The 15,941-nt window shown below is 33.7% G+C and overlaps 1 protein-coding gene across 10 annotated transcripts in view; it reads left to right on the top strand.

Moving 5' to 3' along the window:
* TDRD12 (tudor domain containing 12) overlaps window positions 1-15,941 on the top strand; it is an 84,279-nt gene that overhangs the window by 51,165 nt on the left and 17,173 nt on the right. For 9 of the 10 annotated variants that reach the window (XM_072632062.1, XM_072632064.1, XM_072632065.1 and 6 more), the window contains 12 exons: window positions 427-503; window positions 1,859-1,936; window positions 2,949-3,009; window positions 3,349-3,453; window positions 6,801-6,986; window positions 8,425-8,581; window positions 9,093-9,220; window positions 9,851-10,042; window positions 10,315-10,443; window positions 12,385-12,502; window positions 14,034-14,173; window positions 14,323-14,543. In XM_072632062.1, coding sequence (XP_072488163.1) covers window positions 427-503; window positions 1,859-1,936; window positions 2,949-3,009; window positions 3,349-3,453; window positions 6,801-6,986; window positions 8,425-8,581; window positions 9,093-9,220; window positions 9,851-10,042; window positions 10,315-10,443; window positions 12,385-12,502; window positions 14,034-14,173; window positions 14,323-14,543 — 1,592 coding nt within the window. The remainder of the gene's footprint in view (window positions 1-426; window positions 504-1,858; window positions 1,937-2,948; window positions 3,010-3,348; window positions 3,454-6,800; window positions 6,987-8,424; window positions 8,582-9,092; window positions 9,221-9,850; window positions 10,043-10,314; window positions 10,444-12,384; window positions 12,503-14,033; window positions 14,174-14,322; window positions 14,544-15,941) is intronic. The other variant, XM_072632068.1, reaches the window with a different exon arrangement.

Below are 15,941 nucleotides of genomic sequence, written 5' to 3'. Positions count from 1 at the left end.
ACACCCCTCCTATCTTAAACTTGAATCCACTCTGCTTCTGGGAACCCAGGCTGTTGTAGGGTAGTTTTTGTCTTTTGTCCACATCACCTTCTGGCTATTTCCAAACCATGCTGCCTATCAGCCCTCCCCTCCTCTCTATCTCACCTTTTTTGTCAGCTAGAGGGAAAGAGCTTGTCCTGCTACTTATAACTATATTCCCCTATCCCTTAGCACGGTGCCTAGCCAAAGTAAATGTTTAATAAATGCTTTCTCACTTCTCCTTAGTAACCTGTTTAATATGTGAAATTAAATTTTGAATGATTTTAAAAGCTCTGGTGTTTGAACAGAAGATATTCTAGCACCATGAAATATTTACTAGGATTTTCCTTAACGGTGTATATACTTAGGAATTCAAGTGTTTTTGAAAATGTTTTTGTTTTTGTGCAGACTGTCACAACTTCAGCATATTGTCCTAGAAAAGGAGGCATAACTATTTATGCTGAGCCAGATGTACAAGCAGAAAGGTACAATTGGGAATTCAGTAAAGTTGCTTATAGAACTAATTTTTGCTATCTTAATCTCCTAAGATGTACAGGATAACCGTACAGGAAATTATCCTGATTTCCAAAAAGGGGAAAGGGTGTATTTTAGTAACCATGAGCAAAATAAATGACAAAGTGTCTTAGGTTATCTAGATAATAAGTGCTATTAAACAGATTTTAAATAGGTTGAATATTAATGATTTTATATGTACCTAGATTCTTTAATTTTTACTCAAGAGTACAAAATGGCTCTGGGCTTGACCTTGTCTTCAGCAATGTTTTTATCAGTGCCTTTGATGAACGCACAATTGGGGTCCTTATCAAATTTGTAGATGACACATAGATCAGCAAGGATAATAAATATGATAAATGATAGGATCCAGATTTTCACATTTGACAGTATGTGCTAAAACCAAGAAGGTGGAATAGAATAAGTATAAAAGATATGTAAATTCTTAAACATGATTTCTGCAATTTCCCTTCACCCCCCAGTTTTGTCCAGTCCTGAGAGTAGAGGAGCAGATGATAAGAGACAAATAACTCTAATATAAGTTATATGTTGTAAAAGAGGTGTGGACAGAATACTCATGGGAACATAGTGTTACATAGAAAGCACTTATTGATTGTTGATCTGTTTTGACAAAGTTAATGTCAAAGAAGTGAAAATTTTCAGTTTACCACAGACTTTTATCTGAGTCGGTATTTTATGGCATATATTTTTTTAAATGAACATAATCTTAAATTCTGTTAATAAAAATATCATGGGACATACTGAATTCCTATTTTGTTATATTCAGTGCTGGTCATACTGCCTCTGAAGTGCCTTACCATAAAAAGACACAAATGATGCTGAGTCTAAAAGGTGACAGAGATGGTTGAAGAATTGGTCTGGAAACCGTATCATGCAGGAAAAAGTGGAGGAAGCTAAGACCATTTATCCTAGAGAAGACATACAGACAAATAATTATAATGCATTGTTTACGAGAGAAATACACACAAATTGGGAGAGATCTGATAGGGTCAAATGTAGCCAGTGAAGACTACATGATAGAAGTGGCATTTGAGCTAGGCCTGGAAAGATAGAGGAACATTCTTGGTAGACATTTTGGAGCCCACTGCAGGCCCCTCTATAACTCCATAAAAGACGGCCTGGGACACTTCATTTAAAAAAATTTTTTTTTTAATTTTTGGGACACTTTTTAATTATTGGTCCAATTTAGCTGGAGTGTCAGTTTTATCAGATAAATAGGGTGGTGACATGCTTTTTAAAAAACTATTTTAGATGTTTTTGATGTTTATAAAATGTTTTCATATAAACTTTCTTTTTGAATTCCTAGTTCATGTCAGAAGTTAAATGAAAAACAATTCAAATTGACATCGAAGAAGAAATATGATGAAAAAAATGGCTGTGTGAAGTAAGAAATTTTCTCTAGTGATTAAAAAGTTTAATAATGGTATGAAAATTTGAATTTGACACATGATTTCACACTGAGAATCAACTCTACATTTCTGTTGGAAGCCATAATACCTTATACAGCATATGTAATGATTTTGGTTGCATCTTTTTCCTGTGGATAGGCCATTTTTCTTCTCATTTGTTTTCAGTTCTATTTCATGTTTTAAAGTTCTTTGATAGTAAGTAGTCATGGGTTGTTTCTGTTTATAATAGAAGAGTGTGCCAAAAGGAACAGTTGTAAAAATGTTCATCAAATGTAGCTTTTTTACTGGTGACTTTGAATTTTTTCAGAAGCAGTACATATTAATTTTTGCTATTGATTTCTGTGGTTGTTGGATTTCTGCTTTTCACCCCAAGTTGTTTAGAATAAAAATGAATTGATCACTGAGATAAATTTCACTGTTTGTATTATTTAAAGGCTCTCGTGTGGTGGAGTTAATTCCTCATAATTTGGAGCTATAGATAACTCAGCATCCTTTCTGATTAACAAAGCACTGATTTCAAAATGATTTTAATACAATTTGGTTTTTTGAGAATAGCTAAGTTTTTTTCATGGAAAAAACAGTTTTTCACACATTTTTACTAGTTAGCCAGATATATAAATCACTTTAATGCAGGTTAGCTATAATTTGATGATGTACTTTTGTTTGGTTAAAGAATCCAGGAAGGTGAATATGTTCATGTCATATTCAAGTTTATCCTCTGTGCTTCTTTTGTCAGCTTACGTAGGACCAAAGTCCTTGCAGAAATGAATTGTTTGTCTGACAGTGTACTAATTTGTCCTCCTTTGCTTCATTTTTCACATCTATAAAAGAAGGGAATATTATATAATCTTTAAGGACCCTTCCACCTCCAAAAAGTCTGTGGGACTTTTGTCTGCTTTATGGCATACAGACCATTTTTGAATAATTGAATTGAATCTAAAAAACAAAAATATTCTTAAATTGTCATTTTGACTTAATATTTTATAGGTTGCTGCAATTTTTAAATCCTGATCCTTTGAAAACTGATGGCATCCATGATATACAGCAGGTATTCCAAGGCCTCAAAATTCAATGAAAATATTTTTTGCTCATGTTTGTATTACCATCACCTTTCTGTTCTTAGATCTGAGAATATGGGAGAAGATATTATATTTTTAGAAGGGTGACTCTCAGATGTTCAACCCCTTAAAAGGTCCAGAGATTTACCTTTCTCCTTTGTTGAGCAGTAATATTAACTTCATTGATTGAAGCAATTTTTCACTTATGTGTTGGTAAATGTATCCATGTATAAAATTTAATATTGAAAAAAATTGATGTATCTTTTGTGCATGTTCATTTGTGGTCATCTTTAAAAACGGTTGATAATCAATTTTGATCACTTCATCAGTTGCAGAAATCAAAGTCTAGCCTCCTGCAACCTTCTGTTGTTCTTCGAAATAAAATTGAACCCTGTTCATTTGAAACTGCACCGCTCTTAGTGAATTTAAAAAAGGTAAAAATATTATCTTTACAACATGTGGCAGTTATATACTGAACTATACATTGAAGTGTGATGGTCTTTAATTCTATAGATGGCATTAGTGTAGCTTTTTTTTACATGATTAATTTTTCATTTCATTAATGCTTTCCAGCGCAGGGCTATTGTAAGTATTCCTAAGAGGAAAATGCTTTTTAAACCTTAAATTATACATATGTGAACAAAAGTTGTTATTTTTTTGAGTATGCATAAGCAGGGATCTTCCCAGGAGAGAATGAGTTAGCTAGAAGCCAGATCAAGACCTACAGAACTTTTCACTCTGCTCAGCTTTGAGGAGTCTTTTACTGTTTGTTGAGTACACTTGAACTGAAATGTGTTGACTATATGTCCAGAAAGTCTGAGAATGAAATTGATATGTTTTTTCCTTGACCTCAGAGAAATTTCCTATTCTGATTGACCTTTTTTCTGCTTTTCTCTCCTGACCTGTAAAGACAAGCAGACAAGAAAAAAGCTATTTGAAGCAGAATACTTAGTTCACTAAGAAAAGGTGGGGTAGGTGGTGTGGGACAAAGCAAATTGAGATCCTAAGGAACCCGAGATATTCCTTTATTTTGATTAAAGTGTCCAACTAAGTAAAAACTCATCTGCATGGTGAGCCTCTTATTTAACACAGAGGAAGTATAAGTCAGAAGTGATTTGAGTGTGAGAAACCTTTTGAAAGACAGTGTGATGTGCTAGAAAAAAATGTAGTTAAACAGTTTTACCTTCAGCATCAGTTGTGTGACCATGGGCAAATTGTTTCACCTGAGTCTCAATTTCTTCATCTATTTAATGAAAAAAATAATATTTGCATTATACAGGGAGGATAATATGTGCACTCTCTACTTCCCAGGGTAGTTGAGAGAGAGGAAATTTAACAGAATACCATATTAATAAGAATTATTATTAGTATTACTCTTAAATAATAAAAGATTCAGAATGAGTCTATAACTTGAGCATTGAAGAAATAGTATAGTTAGATTAATATATATATATATGTGTATATATATATATTGGTTATTGAACCTTAAGGTGAAAAAGGTACTTCTGATATCCTTTGGGAACAAAACTTCATTTATCAAAGTCCTAGCCTTAGCAATGGATAGCAATGGGTCTTACTTCTGTTATTTTGTAGCCATATGATGTTGGGCAAGTCAATTAATTTTTCAGCCTCATTTCCCTGTATAAAATAGGGCTAATATCTACCTCTAGGGTTGTCATAAGGAAAACACTTTGTAAACTTTAAAATGCTATTGAAATGAGACATTTATTATTCCCAGTCTGGAATAGCCTGATCACCAGAGAGTATTCCCCATGTTTTAACCATATGGCTTCATCAGTGGACTGATCACTGACCCTAGAGTTGTATGAACATCCTCCACATTGGTAGCCAACAGTTGCTCAGCAAACAAATTTTAAGTTTTTTCCATATCCTAGGTTGTAATTAGTCTGGGTTGGATAACTTTGTCTCTGAAGATAGCCAGGTACACTATGTACTATGTCCTCACTTATTTGGGCTTCCATTTCATTATAATTTTCTCATTTTCACTTTGAGAAAAGCATTCTTTGTGTCAGAAAAAAAAATTAGCAAAATAAGTCAAGTAGTTTTGGCTACTCTACATGGATGCATCCATCTCCAGTAGGAGCCCTATTCCTTCTTAGGTCTGGAACCCAACATAACTTTTTAAAAACTCCTTTGTTTTCTTCATAGTTTTAAAAAAAATAAATGAAATAGTGCAGTTAATTATATTTAGTGAAAAGTAGTAGCTTTCTAGATATCAGCTGAATATGGAATTATGAGTAATTTAATTTTTTGTTGTGGTAGATTTGAATACTTAATGATTCAGTCTGTCCTTTGAGAATCCATGTTGAAATTAAACTCCACAGTTCAGTGTTGCTTATAAGAGTGTCAGACCCCTCATCTGCCAAGAGTATTAGTGTCATTCAAGTATTTGGGAATCTCATAGTCAAAAAAGTAATCAGAGACATAGTATGTATAATAGTTTCTCCATTCTGTCAAAGCTTGCCCTTTTGACTTTGGTAAATATTGAGTACTCAATGATAGAAAAACTTGGGTGGTCCAATCCAGTAAAATCAGCTTTTTTTCTAGTTCAGAATTTCTCTTGGTTACAATGCAAGTTTATTTCTTATGATCTGAGATAAAGTTAGAAGAACTGGCTTTCAGAATATAGTCACTTAGTTCAAGGTTGTCATCCCTTCTTCCCGAACACCATTGTGATTGTTTGTGAGATTTCTAGTATTAATACTTATTTTCATGACAATGAATGATTTGTAAAATCATATACATTCATATAATAGGTGAGAATTTTTTTTCCTTATTTGCAAATTGCTTGTTTTCTGGATTTTTTTTCTTAAGAATTGGAGCTTTCCTAGAATTGTTTCTGATATTTGTAGTATAGAGTATCACTTTCATTAGGAATCCTAATTGTGATGGTTCATACTTATCTTGCCCTCATTCTTAGGATACATTATGCAAGAGCTGAAGTAGAATGTTTTGAACTGTGATGGCAATCCAGTTTAATTATGATGGATGACATGAATGATATAGGTGACATGTTATACACTAAAATATAAATCTCAAATTAGCTCTTATTCATATTAACAAATTGAAATTCATTTTTACAAGTATGCAATTTGAAAATATGTAATTGTATAATTAATCGAACAAATAAATATAAACAAACATAATTTTGCAAATCTGTAATTTTTATAAATATGTAATTAGTGTAGGTAAGAGCAATGGTGAGTTTAAAATGATTTATATTTTCAGGCAAAAAGTAGAGCTTTTGAAATGGGCAGAATGTTCTTTATAAGTTGCTGTTTTTTTTTAAAGACATAGAGAGCTAAAAAGATTTCTTGAGGTCATCCTCAAGTCCAATTCTCCCATTTTACCAGTGAGAAAACTCAAGCTTAGAAGGGTGGATAATTTGTTAAAAGTTATACAGGAAGGAACAGAGTCAAGACAAACCTGACCTAGAACTGGGTATTCTCTTGCACCTCGCTGACACCCTTAAAATGTCTCTTTTACACTAAATGTTGGGGCATATGTTAAGATGACCAAATCTAATCATTTTCTCTAACCTCTTTTTCAAAAAGAATAAATTTTTTAGCCAAATTTTTTCTTTCAGTCCCTTTGTTAAATTTGAAAAAAATTGTATATCCTCATAAAGTCTCTGTTCCTAAATTCATGTCTTAACCCTACGTTTATGATACTGGAATATTTAAAGAGGAAGTAAAAAAGTATTTCATCATCGCTATATCTTTTTTATTTTATTAAATTTGTTTTTATTCTTCTTTTCTAGACACTTAGAAAGAATAAGTTTCTAGGACCCAGTCATACTGAGTCTTATTGCTGGCCACCAATAGCTCGTGGATGTGATGTGGTTGTCATATCTCATCATGGAAATGATCCTCTTTTATATATCCCACCAATACTTACATTTTTGCAGACAGGGGGTTGCTACAAGTCATTACCAAGTAGAAATGGAGTAAGTTGAAAACTTTTTGTTTCACAATAAAGAAATTTAAATTTATATTTTAAAATTCAGGTTCAGAGTATTCATAAAGCCCCAAGTTGAACCTAAACAAGTCCACATTCCTCTCTCTAGAACTTCATCTTTCACTCTTGACATCATTTCTGCTTTTTATTTTCTCCACTGATTATCATCTTCACTAGGCATCTGCTTTGCCAATGGAATTTTGGCTTTTGGTTGCCTAAGGTGTCATGGAATTGAAAGTCAGTAGGAAAGATGAAGAGGAAAGGTGTGGTGATAAGGAGAGAGGATGGGAGAGTGGAACTGTTTCGGAGGCTGTCACAGAGAGAAGATGAATTGGTGTGCATCCTAAAAAGGTCATAAAAGCCCTACTTAAGTTCTTCCTCGTGGTATGGAGGGTGACCCTGGGTTCCAAAGGCTATGCCATTAGAGTCCAAGCTTTGAGTGCCACTAATTTGTAAAGTCTCCAGATAGAGGCCTAGCAGTGGACAAGAGTGTCATCCACAGGTGAGCCCTGGGAAGTTCAGAGAGGTTCATCTCACTATGATGGTCACAGGGTCAGGGATTTTTAAGATACAGCTTTCCAACACAGTTGCAGTTAATATCAATAATGGGAACTCACACCTCTGAAAAGGTGCCATTAAGGAGTGGAGAGTCTTGGTGGATAAAAGTAACAAAGTCATAGTTGTCATTGTGTAGCATAAGTGATTTACCAATATTTGGTATCAAATTATATTTTGCCAAGAGTTGTTTTTCCATCCAACATGCAGAAAATTAATTGGAAAGATTGAAGCAATCTTGTCTTAAGATTTAAGTTACTTTTTCAGTGATATCAGTGCTTCTGATGCCTCCATTGTGGTTTGACTGAGGGAGAGGATATTGGAAGGAGCTCATTTCTGGCTTTTGATTAGATTTGGGATAGGGAAAGTGTAGTGAGACGGTAGTTTACCCCTTGGGGAGCTACATTAATGTCAAGCTCCTTTTGACTGTACCATTTGGTTTCCTGTCATTATTACTTCTACATCTAGAATTACTTCTGAATCTTAGAAGTTTGTGTCTTAATGCAGTTTCTAAATTATACTTAAGAGGCATGGATATAGTGAGAAAACACAGGACTAACAGTCAGATGTGGCTCAGTTCCACATCTGCCATAATCTCTAGCCTTGAACACATCAATGCACCCCTCTGGGCCTCCATTTCTTCTATTTGTAAAATGAGAAGTTTAGATTATGAAATCTTCCAGGTCCCTTTCAACTCTGTGTTTGTTTGTATAATTTATTACAAGAGGTTGTTCAGATGCTAGATTTATTTTAGTTTAATGCATGTAACTTCTATTCTATAAAATTAAATTTTCTTTTCTAATATATAAGTATATTCTTTTAAATTTTGATCCAAAATTATATGAAAAATATTCTTTTTTTTGTCTTTGCAGCCATTAGCAGTAATTGTATGCCCTGGATGGAAAAAAGCACAGCACATTTTTGAGCTCTTAGAAGAGTATGGTAGATGTTCTAGGCCTCTTCATCCCATGTTGTTAATAATTGGACTTAACAAAGATGAAGCTCAAAATACGAAGTTTCAAAGGGGATGTAAGCATATTTAATGGAAAATAGTGGAGAGAAAAATAACAGTGTTAAGTGTAGGTTTATATAGGAAAAATATTTGGCACAAAGCTAAGATAATGTACTTTTGTGTTTTTCTTGATTTTATTGCTGACATCTTTTGATAGAGCCTTTCTTTAGAGTATATACATATAAACTAGTAAGTAAATTGAGCATAAAGATTTATTGAAAGACAATCACAAAGTTCATTCCATTTTATTGATGTGGATTTAATCAAGTCTCTAAATAAAAAAAAGCTAGCCTCTGGATTTTGGTTTTTGCTTAAATCTGTAACACTGTGAATCCACTTCAAAGCTGACACTAAATATTTTAGCGATTTTTTTTCCCCACAAATGAACCAATTTGCTTTTTAAAAAATACTTAAGAAGAAACCATTCCTAAATTTTACAGCAATTCTGTAATATCTCAGTTGTGGAAATAATTGAAAAATCTGTGGAAAAGATGAATTATATTAGTCACTTTTTCTTCTAAATTATAGGTGAGGTGATTATAACAACACCCCATAGCCTCTTGAGACTTCTGAAGTATCATAGCTTGTTATTTCTTAGACTCTGTCACCTTATTTTTGATGAAGTTGAAGTGTTGTTCTTTGAAGCTCGTGAGCAAGTAAGTATATTGCATATTCAGATATCATTTTGTTCACTCAGATATTGTTCACTAAACATTTTAGTTCTAAGAAAAATTAGAACATAAGTATCTAGTGGGAAAAGTTAATTATATTCCAAATAACCTTTACTCTCCAAGTCTCCATTGGCAAGAAAACTGCTTCTGTCTAAGAAAGAGCAAAGCCTTGCATTTAGTAGGTGTTTATTAAATTTTCAAATTGAAGAATACTTGCCTGACAGTATATTCTCCATTTTTGTTCCTCCTACTTAAAACTTAATAATTGTATACCAACAAGGTTTTCTGAATCAATATTGCTATCTTTAATTTTCTGGTCATTACAGAGTTGCTCTTCCTTTGTATCTTGGGCTTTATCTCTATGACTGTAGTAGAAATAGATATTACCAAAAGACTGTAAGTGGTTTGGCAGGACCACAGTATATAGAGAACTCAGATATTAATAGAAAACTTATTTCAAGGTAGTCTTATTTTAGGTGGACTTATTCTGCAAGAAAAAAAATGTCATCTGAGTTAGGATTTTTACATACTTTTCCTTGTTTGTCAGGTAGCATCAGTTTTGTAAGGCATATTTCATTAAATCAGATAATCTAAACAAAATAATTGTTTTTATAGATGTTTACAATTTTAGATTATTTCAAGAAAACTATTATAATTGAAGAAAGAGAATCTGCACCTCATCAGATTGTAGCTACTGGAGCTCATTGGAGCAAACACATAGAACTTTTAACCAAAGAATTTATGAATGATCCTTACATTGTCATAACATCCATGGAAGAAGCTGCTCTTTATGGAAATGTACAGCAGGTAAACCATGGGTGTATTTTTTCTTTGTTGCAGAGATTCAAGCTATGTGTTAAAATATTTGTATGTTTGCGACTAATTTAGATGTTAATTCTGAAATTTAAAAATACTTAAAAGTATATTTTTAAGAGTTTGATACCTTAGGATCACTATGTTAATATTTAAATTAGACAGTTTCATCCATTTGATTTCATCAAAATATCCTAAATAAAAAATGAAGTCAGAAAAAATACAGAAATTCGAAAATTCTAGTTATCCTTTTTTTTTCTTAATAGGTAGTTCAGCTTTGTTTAGACTGTGAAAAAACCTCAACGTTGCTTCGAATGCTTGATTTCAGTCCAAGTCATGCTCAGAAGACCTTGATATTCACAAGCTCTGTGGCTGAAGCAGAAATAGTTTGTAAGGTAGGAATTTCTAGTGAAAGAAAAACACATTGTGTTCTCAAAGGCTAGTTGTGCCTGCTTCCATCTAGAAGTGAGTCAGGTCCTGAGAAGTTAGGCCAGGTAAGCAGACTGCAAGGGTCACGAGGTAAAGAAATAATTAAAAACAGAAACTGATTCTCAGTCTTCTCTGAATTGTAACAGAGGGTATGGTTAGAACAGATAGTATAATAATTTATATTTATTACATATTTGGTTCCAGATCTGAGAATTTAGTTTTTAAAAAAATTCTGTTCCCTCTCAAATAATTTTCTGCTGCCACCACCCAAAGGAATAGAGTATTTATCCTCAAACATTTTAGTTTCAGGTCTACACCTTTCCTCTTCTTTTCTTCCTATAGTATCTCTCTCCCATTTTATCTTCTTTGATACAGTACAATGTACAGTCAGCTATTTCAAATACAAAATTACTTTACCGTGAAGTAAGGAAACAAAATACAAACTACACATTAGCTGAGAAGTCCCTCAGTAATCTGCTGAGCTCATCTCAGGACTCTGATAGTTACTCTTGCATTCCAGGCGACCTGGTAAATTCCTCTACCCCCAGTTTCTGGACCATTCTCTTCTCTCCTTGCTAATGCATTGCTGTCCCTAGTAGAAAGCCAGGAGTTTTTTTTTCCCCACAACAGTATCCTTAATCTCTGTCTTCTGGACTAAAGGTTTTTTTCTCCACAACAGGATTTCCTTAATTCTCAGCATGATACAGGCTTAGAAGGGTGGTAAGGCAATTACGACCATTCATCGATATGATCCATAAATCTCAGATATAAATTTGGTGATCCTCTATTGTGCTATGTCTTTGAACTGTTTAACACACAAGGTTTAGATACAATAATTTCACTTCCTGTCAGTATAGGAGATAATGTGACTTGGAACTGTAATATACTCACTTCATATAATATACTCACTGAAACATATGACTACTGGACCATGTCACAAGCATGTAACAAGCATTCAACAAGTCAGTATCCCAGCCCCAGTTCATCCTTAGATTTCATTGTAATTCTGCAGAACATAATTTTAAAAATTTAAGAATAAATGGAAGAAACTGATCCTCTGGAAGCCAGTTATCCAGCAGAGCAATTTTATTTCCTTAATATCTAAAGTATGACCGTTTTTTTGGTCGTGCTGTTATACAATTTTTTTTTAGTCATGTTTGACTCTTTGTGACCCCATTTGGGATTTTCTTAGCAAAGATACTAGCGTGGTTTGCCATTTCCTTCTCCAGCTCATTTTACAGATGAGGAAACTGAGGCTAACAGTGTTAAGTGACATGCCCAGGGTCACAGTGTCTGAGGCCAGATTTGAACTCAGGAAAATGAGTCTTCCTGACTCCAGGTCTCATGTATTATCCACTGCCCCACTTAGCTGCCATTTTTGGTTATATTAACCAAAAACTTAATTACCTTTTCCAGTTTAGGAAGTATAATAGCCAGTAATATAATACATTTAGAGATTCCCATATCAAAAGATTTATATAAAACTCAAAGAGCTATAAAAGTACAATAGTCCATGACTGTTTCATATGGGGCAAACTTTTGCTACTCATGAGGATATCTACTGTATTTCATTTATCACAATAGATCATAATGAAAACTAAGTTATCATGAAAAATTAAATTATATTTGTTATTCTGTGTTTTAAAGGGTAGAAAACTATAAAAATTTTCATCCCCCAAGAAGCTTTTCTGTGGTGTTAAAGACATTATAGGCTTAATGTTCCTGGGAAATTGATTTGGTTAAATCATTCTCCAAAAATTCAAGATAAATGAGATTGGCTTAAAAAAAAAGACCATCTCAGTAATTCTTGTTAATTATGTTGAAGTCATAAACAGGTATAGTTTACACTTTTTTGAATTTTTGAATTTACATTGATTGAAATTATACTTTTTTTAAAATTTCTTCAGGTAGTGGAAAGTAGTTCAATGTTTTGCTTGAAAATGCACACAGAAATTGCTGCTAATTTTAAAAATGTATTAGAGCAATGGAAAAAGAAGTTAAGTCTTGGCTCTCATATTGTGTTGGGTAAGTGCTGTTTTTACTTGTAAAGAGTGGTAGGATAGGGAGAACCATGTCTTGATGTTTTATGAAGAAATTTTTTCACATTTTCAAAATATGTGAAGTTCCTGATTATAATAAGTTTCTAAAATGAAGGATTATTTTTATAAGACTTCTGATTTTGGAGCTACAAGCTTAATAGGGTTAACAAATTAGAACTTTAAGATGTCTTGTTGTGATCCAAAAATTAATACCCTATAGATCAGGGGCTCTTAATCTGGGATCCATGGATACCCTTCCCTTAAAGTAGTTCCTGGACAGATTTCAGGGGGTCCAGGTAAGATGAGGGAAAAAAAAATCATATCTCTATTTTAATGTAATTGGTTTCCTTTTTAGAGCTGCTTTCCTACTGCCTACAAACGTACCCATGTCTCCCCATCCTCAGAAAACCTTCACTTGATCTGTCCATCCCTGGAAACTCTTATTTTATATCTCTTATCCCCTTTGTTGCTAAACTCCTTGAGAAGACTGTCTGCAATAAGTACCTCCACTTCTTTTCTTCTTAACTTTCTTCTTTGAAGTCTGGCTTCCAGTGTTCTCCCCAAAGTTATTAACAGTCTCTTAATTTCCAAACATAATGGCCTTTTCTCAGTCCTAATCCTTTCTGACCTCTGTGTAAGCTTTGACAGGTCATTCACCCTCTACTCTGTAGGTTTCCTGATATTGCTCACTCTCTCCTGCTTCTCCTTTTGCCTGAATGGCTGACACCCTGTCTGTCTCCTTTGTTGGATCTTCATCCAGGTCTCAACTACTAACCAAGGATGTCTCACCAGGCTGTGTTCTGGACCTCTTCTCTTCTTCCTTTGTACTATTTCACCTGGTGATCTCAGCAGCTCCAGTGATCATATCATAGCTTTAGTTATCATCTCTGTGTAGCCACCTTTCAGATCTACTTGTCTAGCCCCAACTTCTCTGCTGACCCCCAGTCTTGCATCTCCAGGTACCTAATAGACATCTTAAATTTAAGATGTCAAGAAGAGAAATAATTATCTTCCCCTCTTCCAACTCTCTTCTCTTCCTAACTTACCTATTACTTTTTTTTTTTAATTTTTAATTTTTTTGGAGGGAGGAAGGCAAGGCAATTGGGGTTAAGTGACTTGCCCAAGGTCACACAGCTAGTAAGTGTCAAGTGTCTGAGGCCTGTAACATTGAGTTTATCATTGATATTTATTCATTATCTTCTATATGCTAGACATTGTGATAGATCCAGGAGTTTACACATTCAGGGTAAGGTGACTGGCAAATATGATTGAAAGTACAAAATTATAGCAGTGACAAAATATGATTAGTCTGTATTTATACTAGGTAGGAAATATATTTTGAGACTAGGGGAGATTGCACAATTAGTAGAAAAGGAACAGAGAAACTTGTCTATGAGAGCTTTCTTGGTATGTAAAAATACAAAATTTTCTTGAAGAATAGGAAAATGTGAACTATTTTGAAAATCTAGTGTTTCTACCATGTTTTGTAACTCTTTGCATTTTTTTTTTCTTTTCAGTTTTAACTGATGACTGCATACCTCCTCTGGCTATAACTGATGCAACTTGTGTGATTCATTTTAGTTTTCCTAGTTCTCCAAAAATTTTTGGAGCACGTTTATATTGCATGTCTGATAATTTCCAAAGTTTAATTGAACAGGTCTGAATCACTTTTCATGTGATCTTTTAATATTACTATTTACCTTTTTTTTAAAAAAAATAATATACTTAAAAACTCATTGGGTACTGCAGTTGAAACTGATCCAAATTAAACTTTTCCTTTTCCATCTTGTCTGATTTAATTTTAAGGGGGCTTCCTCAGAGCAAGGAAATAAAAAGGCAAAATCTATTTTGCTACTGACAGAAAGAAGTGCATGCTGTGCAGTTGGTGTATTGCGCTATTTGGAGCGAACAGATGCTAAAATTCCTCCAGAGCTGTGTGACTTCACTGCAGGAGTTTTGGAAGCTAAGGAAGATAAAAAACTCAGAAGGCCTCTTTGTCACTATCTTAAGATTTCTGGTTTTTGCAAGTAAGATGACTCACATTTTAGTAAAGACTAATTTTCTTAATTATTCTCCGTGTATCAGATGATTACATTTAGAAATGAGATATGTGATTTTAAAGTTACAGAAAGTATCATTTTTAATTTAGGTCATAATTTTGTGGCACATTTCAAGATTAATAACCCATGGGGCAGCTATGTGGTGCAGTGGATAGAGCACCAGCCCTGGAGTCAGGAGGACCTGAATTCAAATTCTGCCTCAGACATTTACAAACTCTGTAACCCTAGGCAAAGTCATTTGACCCTGATTGTTTTCCCCATCCCCCTCAAAAAGATTAATGGTCACAAAGCATGTCTTCCTACAAGTGAGAAATTCTGTACCTGGGAGAGATAAATGGGAAAGGCAAACATCATCAGCATCTTGTTCTGCTCTGTGACTAGAAAATTATTTTTTAGTACTTCTCTGATCCCTCCCCTTCCATCCCTGATTCTGTTAAGAAAACATTCATTCATCCTGGTATTTTAAAATATAAACAAAGCTTTTAGGTCCAAGACAGACCTTAGAGTCTGAGGAAAATAGGTGGTAGGTTGATTTCAGAGGTATTTGTCACTACTAGTCATAGGCAGTGTTGAGGTACTTGGTCAAATTCTGAAGATCTTGATTTATATTTGAGCCAACAGTTGAAGACTGAAGATGGAGATAGGTCATGGCTACATTAATGAATTTATTTTGCTTTTTGGTTTTGATTTTTATATATTTTGCTTTTTTTCAGAACGCAAATTGTATTGTAAAGGTCATTTAAAAGGAACCTGAAATAAGCTAGGATGTAGTTCAGTTCACTCATAGCAAGTATTTTACTAATTTAAGGGTAGAGACTAGTAAAGTTCTTAAACTAGTACTTAATAGATGTTCACTTGTTACCCTATGGATAATTTAGGATCAAAGATCATCATTTCATGAAATAATACTGAGCATGTAAAGAATCTTAGAGACAGCCTATTTCATTCATCGTTGTCAATATTTTTCTAACGTTTAACTATATGCAGTATGTAAAGAAGATAACTGTTAGCATTAATACCTTTGATTGTTGGTACATTGGATAGATAGTCAATTTATTTTTTCATGGAAATGCTTTATATTTGTATAGCTCTTGAGAACTCACAAAGCCCTTGCTTTCATTAATTATTTAATTTGATCCATTCTAAGAGTGAACCTGTGAAGTAGATAAGTAGGTACTTTGAGACAGTATTTTTAAAGATAGTGAAATAGGAGGCTCTGAGGTTAAGGTGACTGCCTGAAGTGACAAAACTAGGGTCTGTATGACTACAGGTGTTCTTTCTCTTCTGCAGCATCGTATCTTACTAACTTTGGTAGTCACATAGTGACTACTAAAAGTGTTATTATCATCATGCCTCTTTTGAAAT

The sequence above is a fragment of the Notamacropus eugenii genome, chromosome 1, assembly GCF_028372415.1.
Source record: "Notamacropus eugenii isolate mMacEug1 chromosome 1, mMacEug1.pri_v2, whole genome shotgun sequence".
Classification (NCBI taxonomy): Eukaryota; Metazoa; Chordata; class Mammalia; order Diprotodontia; family Macropodidae; genus Notamacropus; species Notamacropus eugenii.
This window is presented reverse-complemented; position numbering and strand designations above follow the sequence as displayed.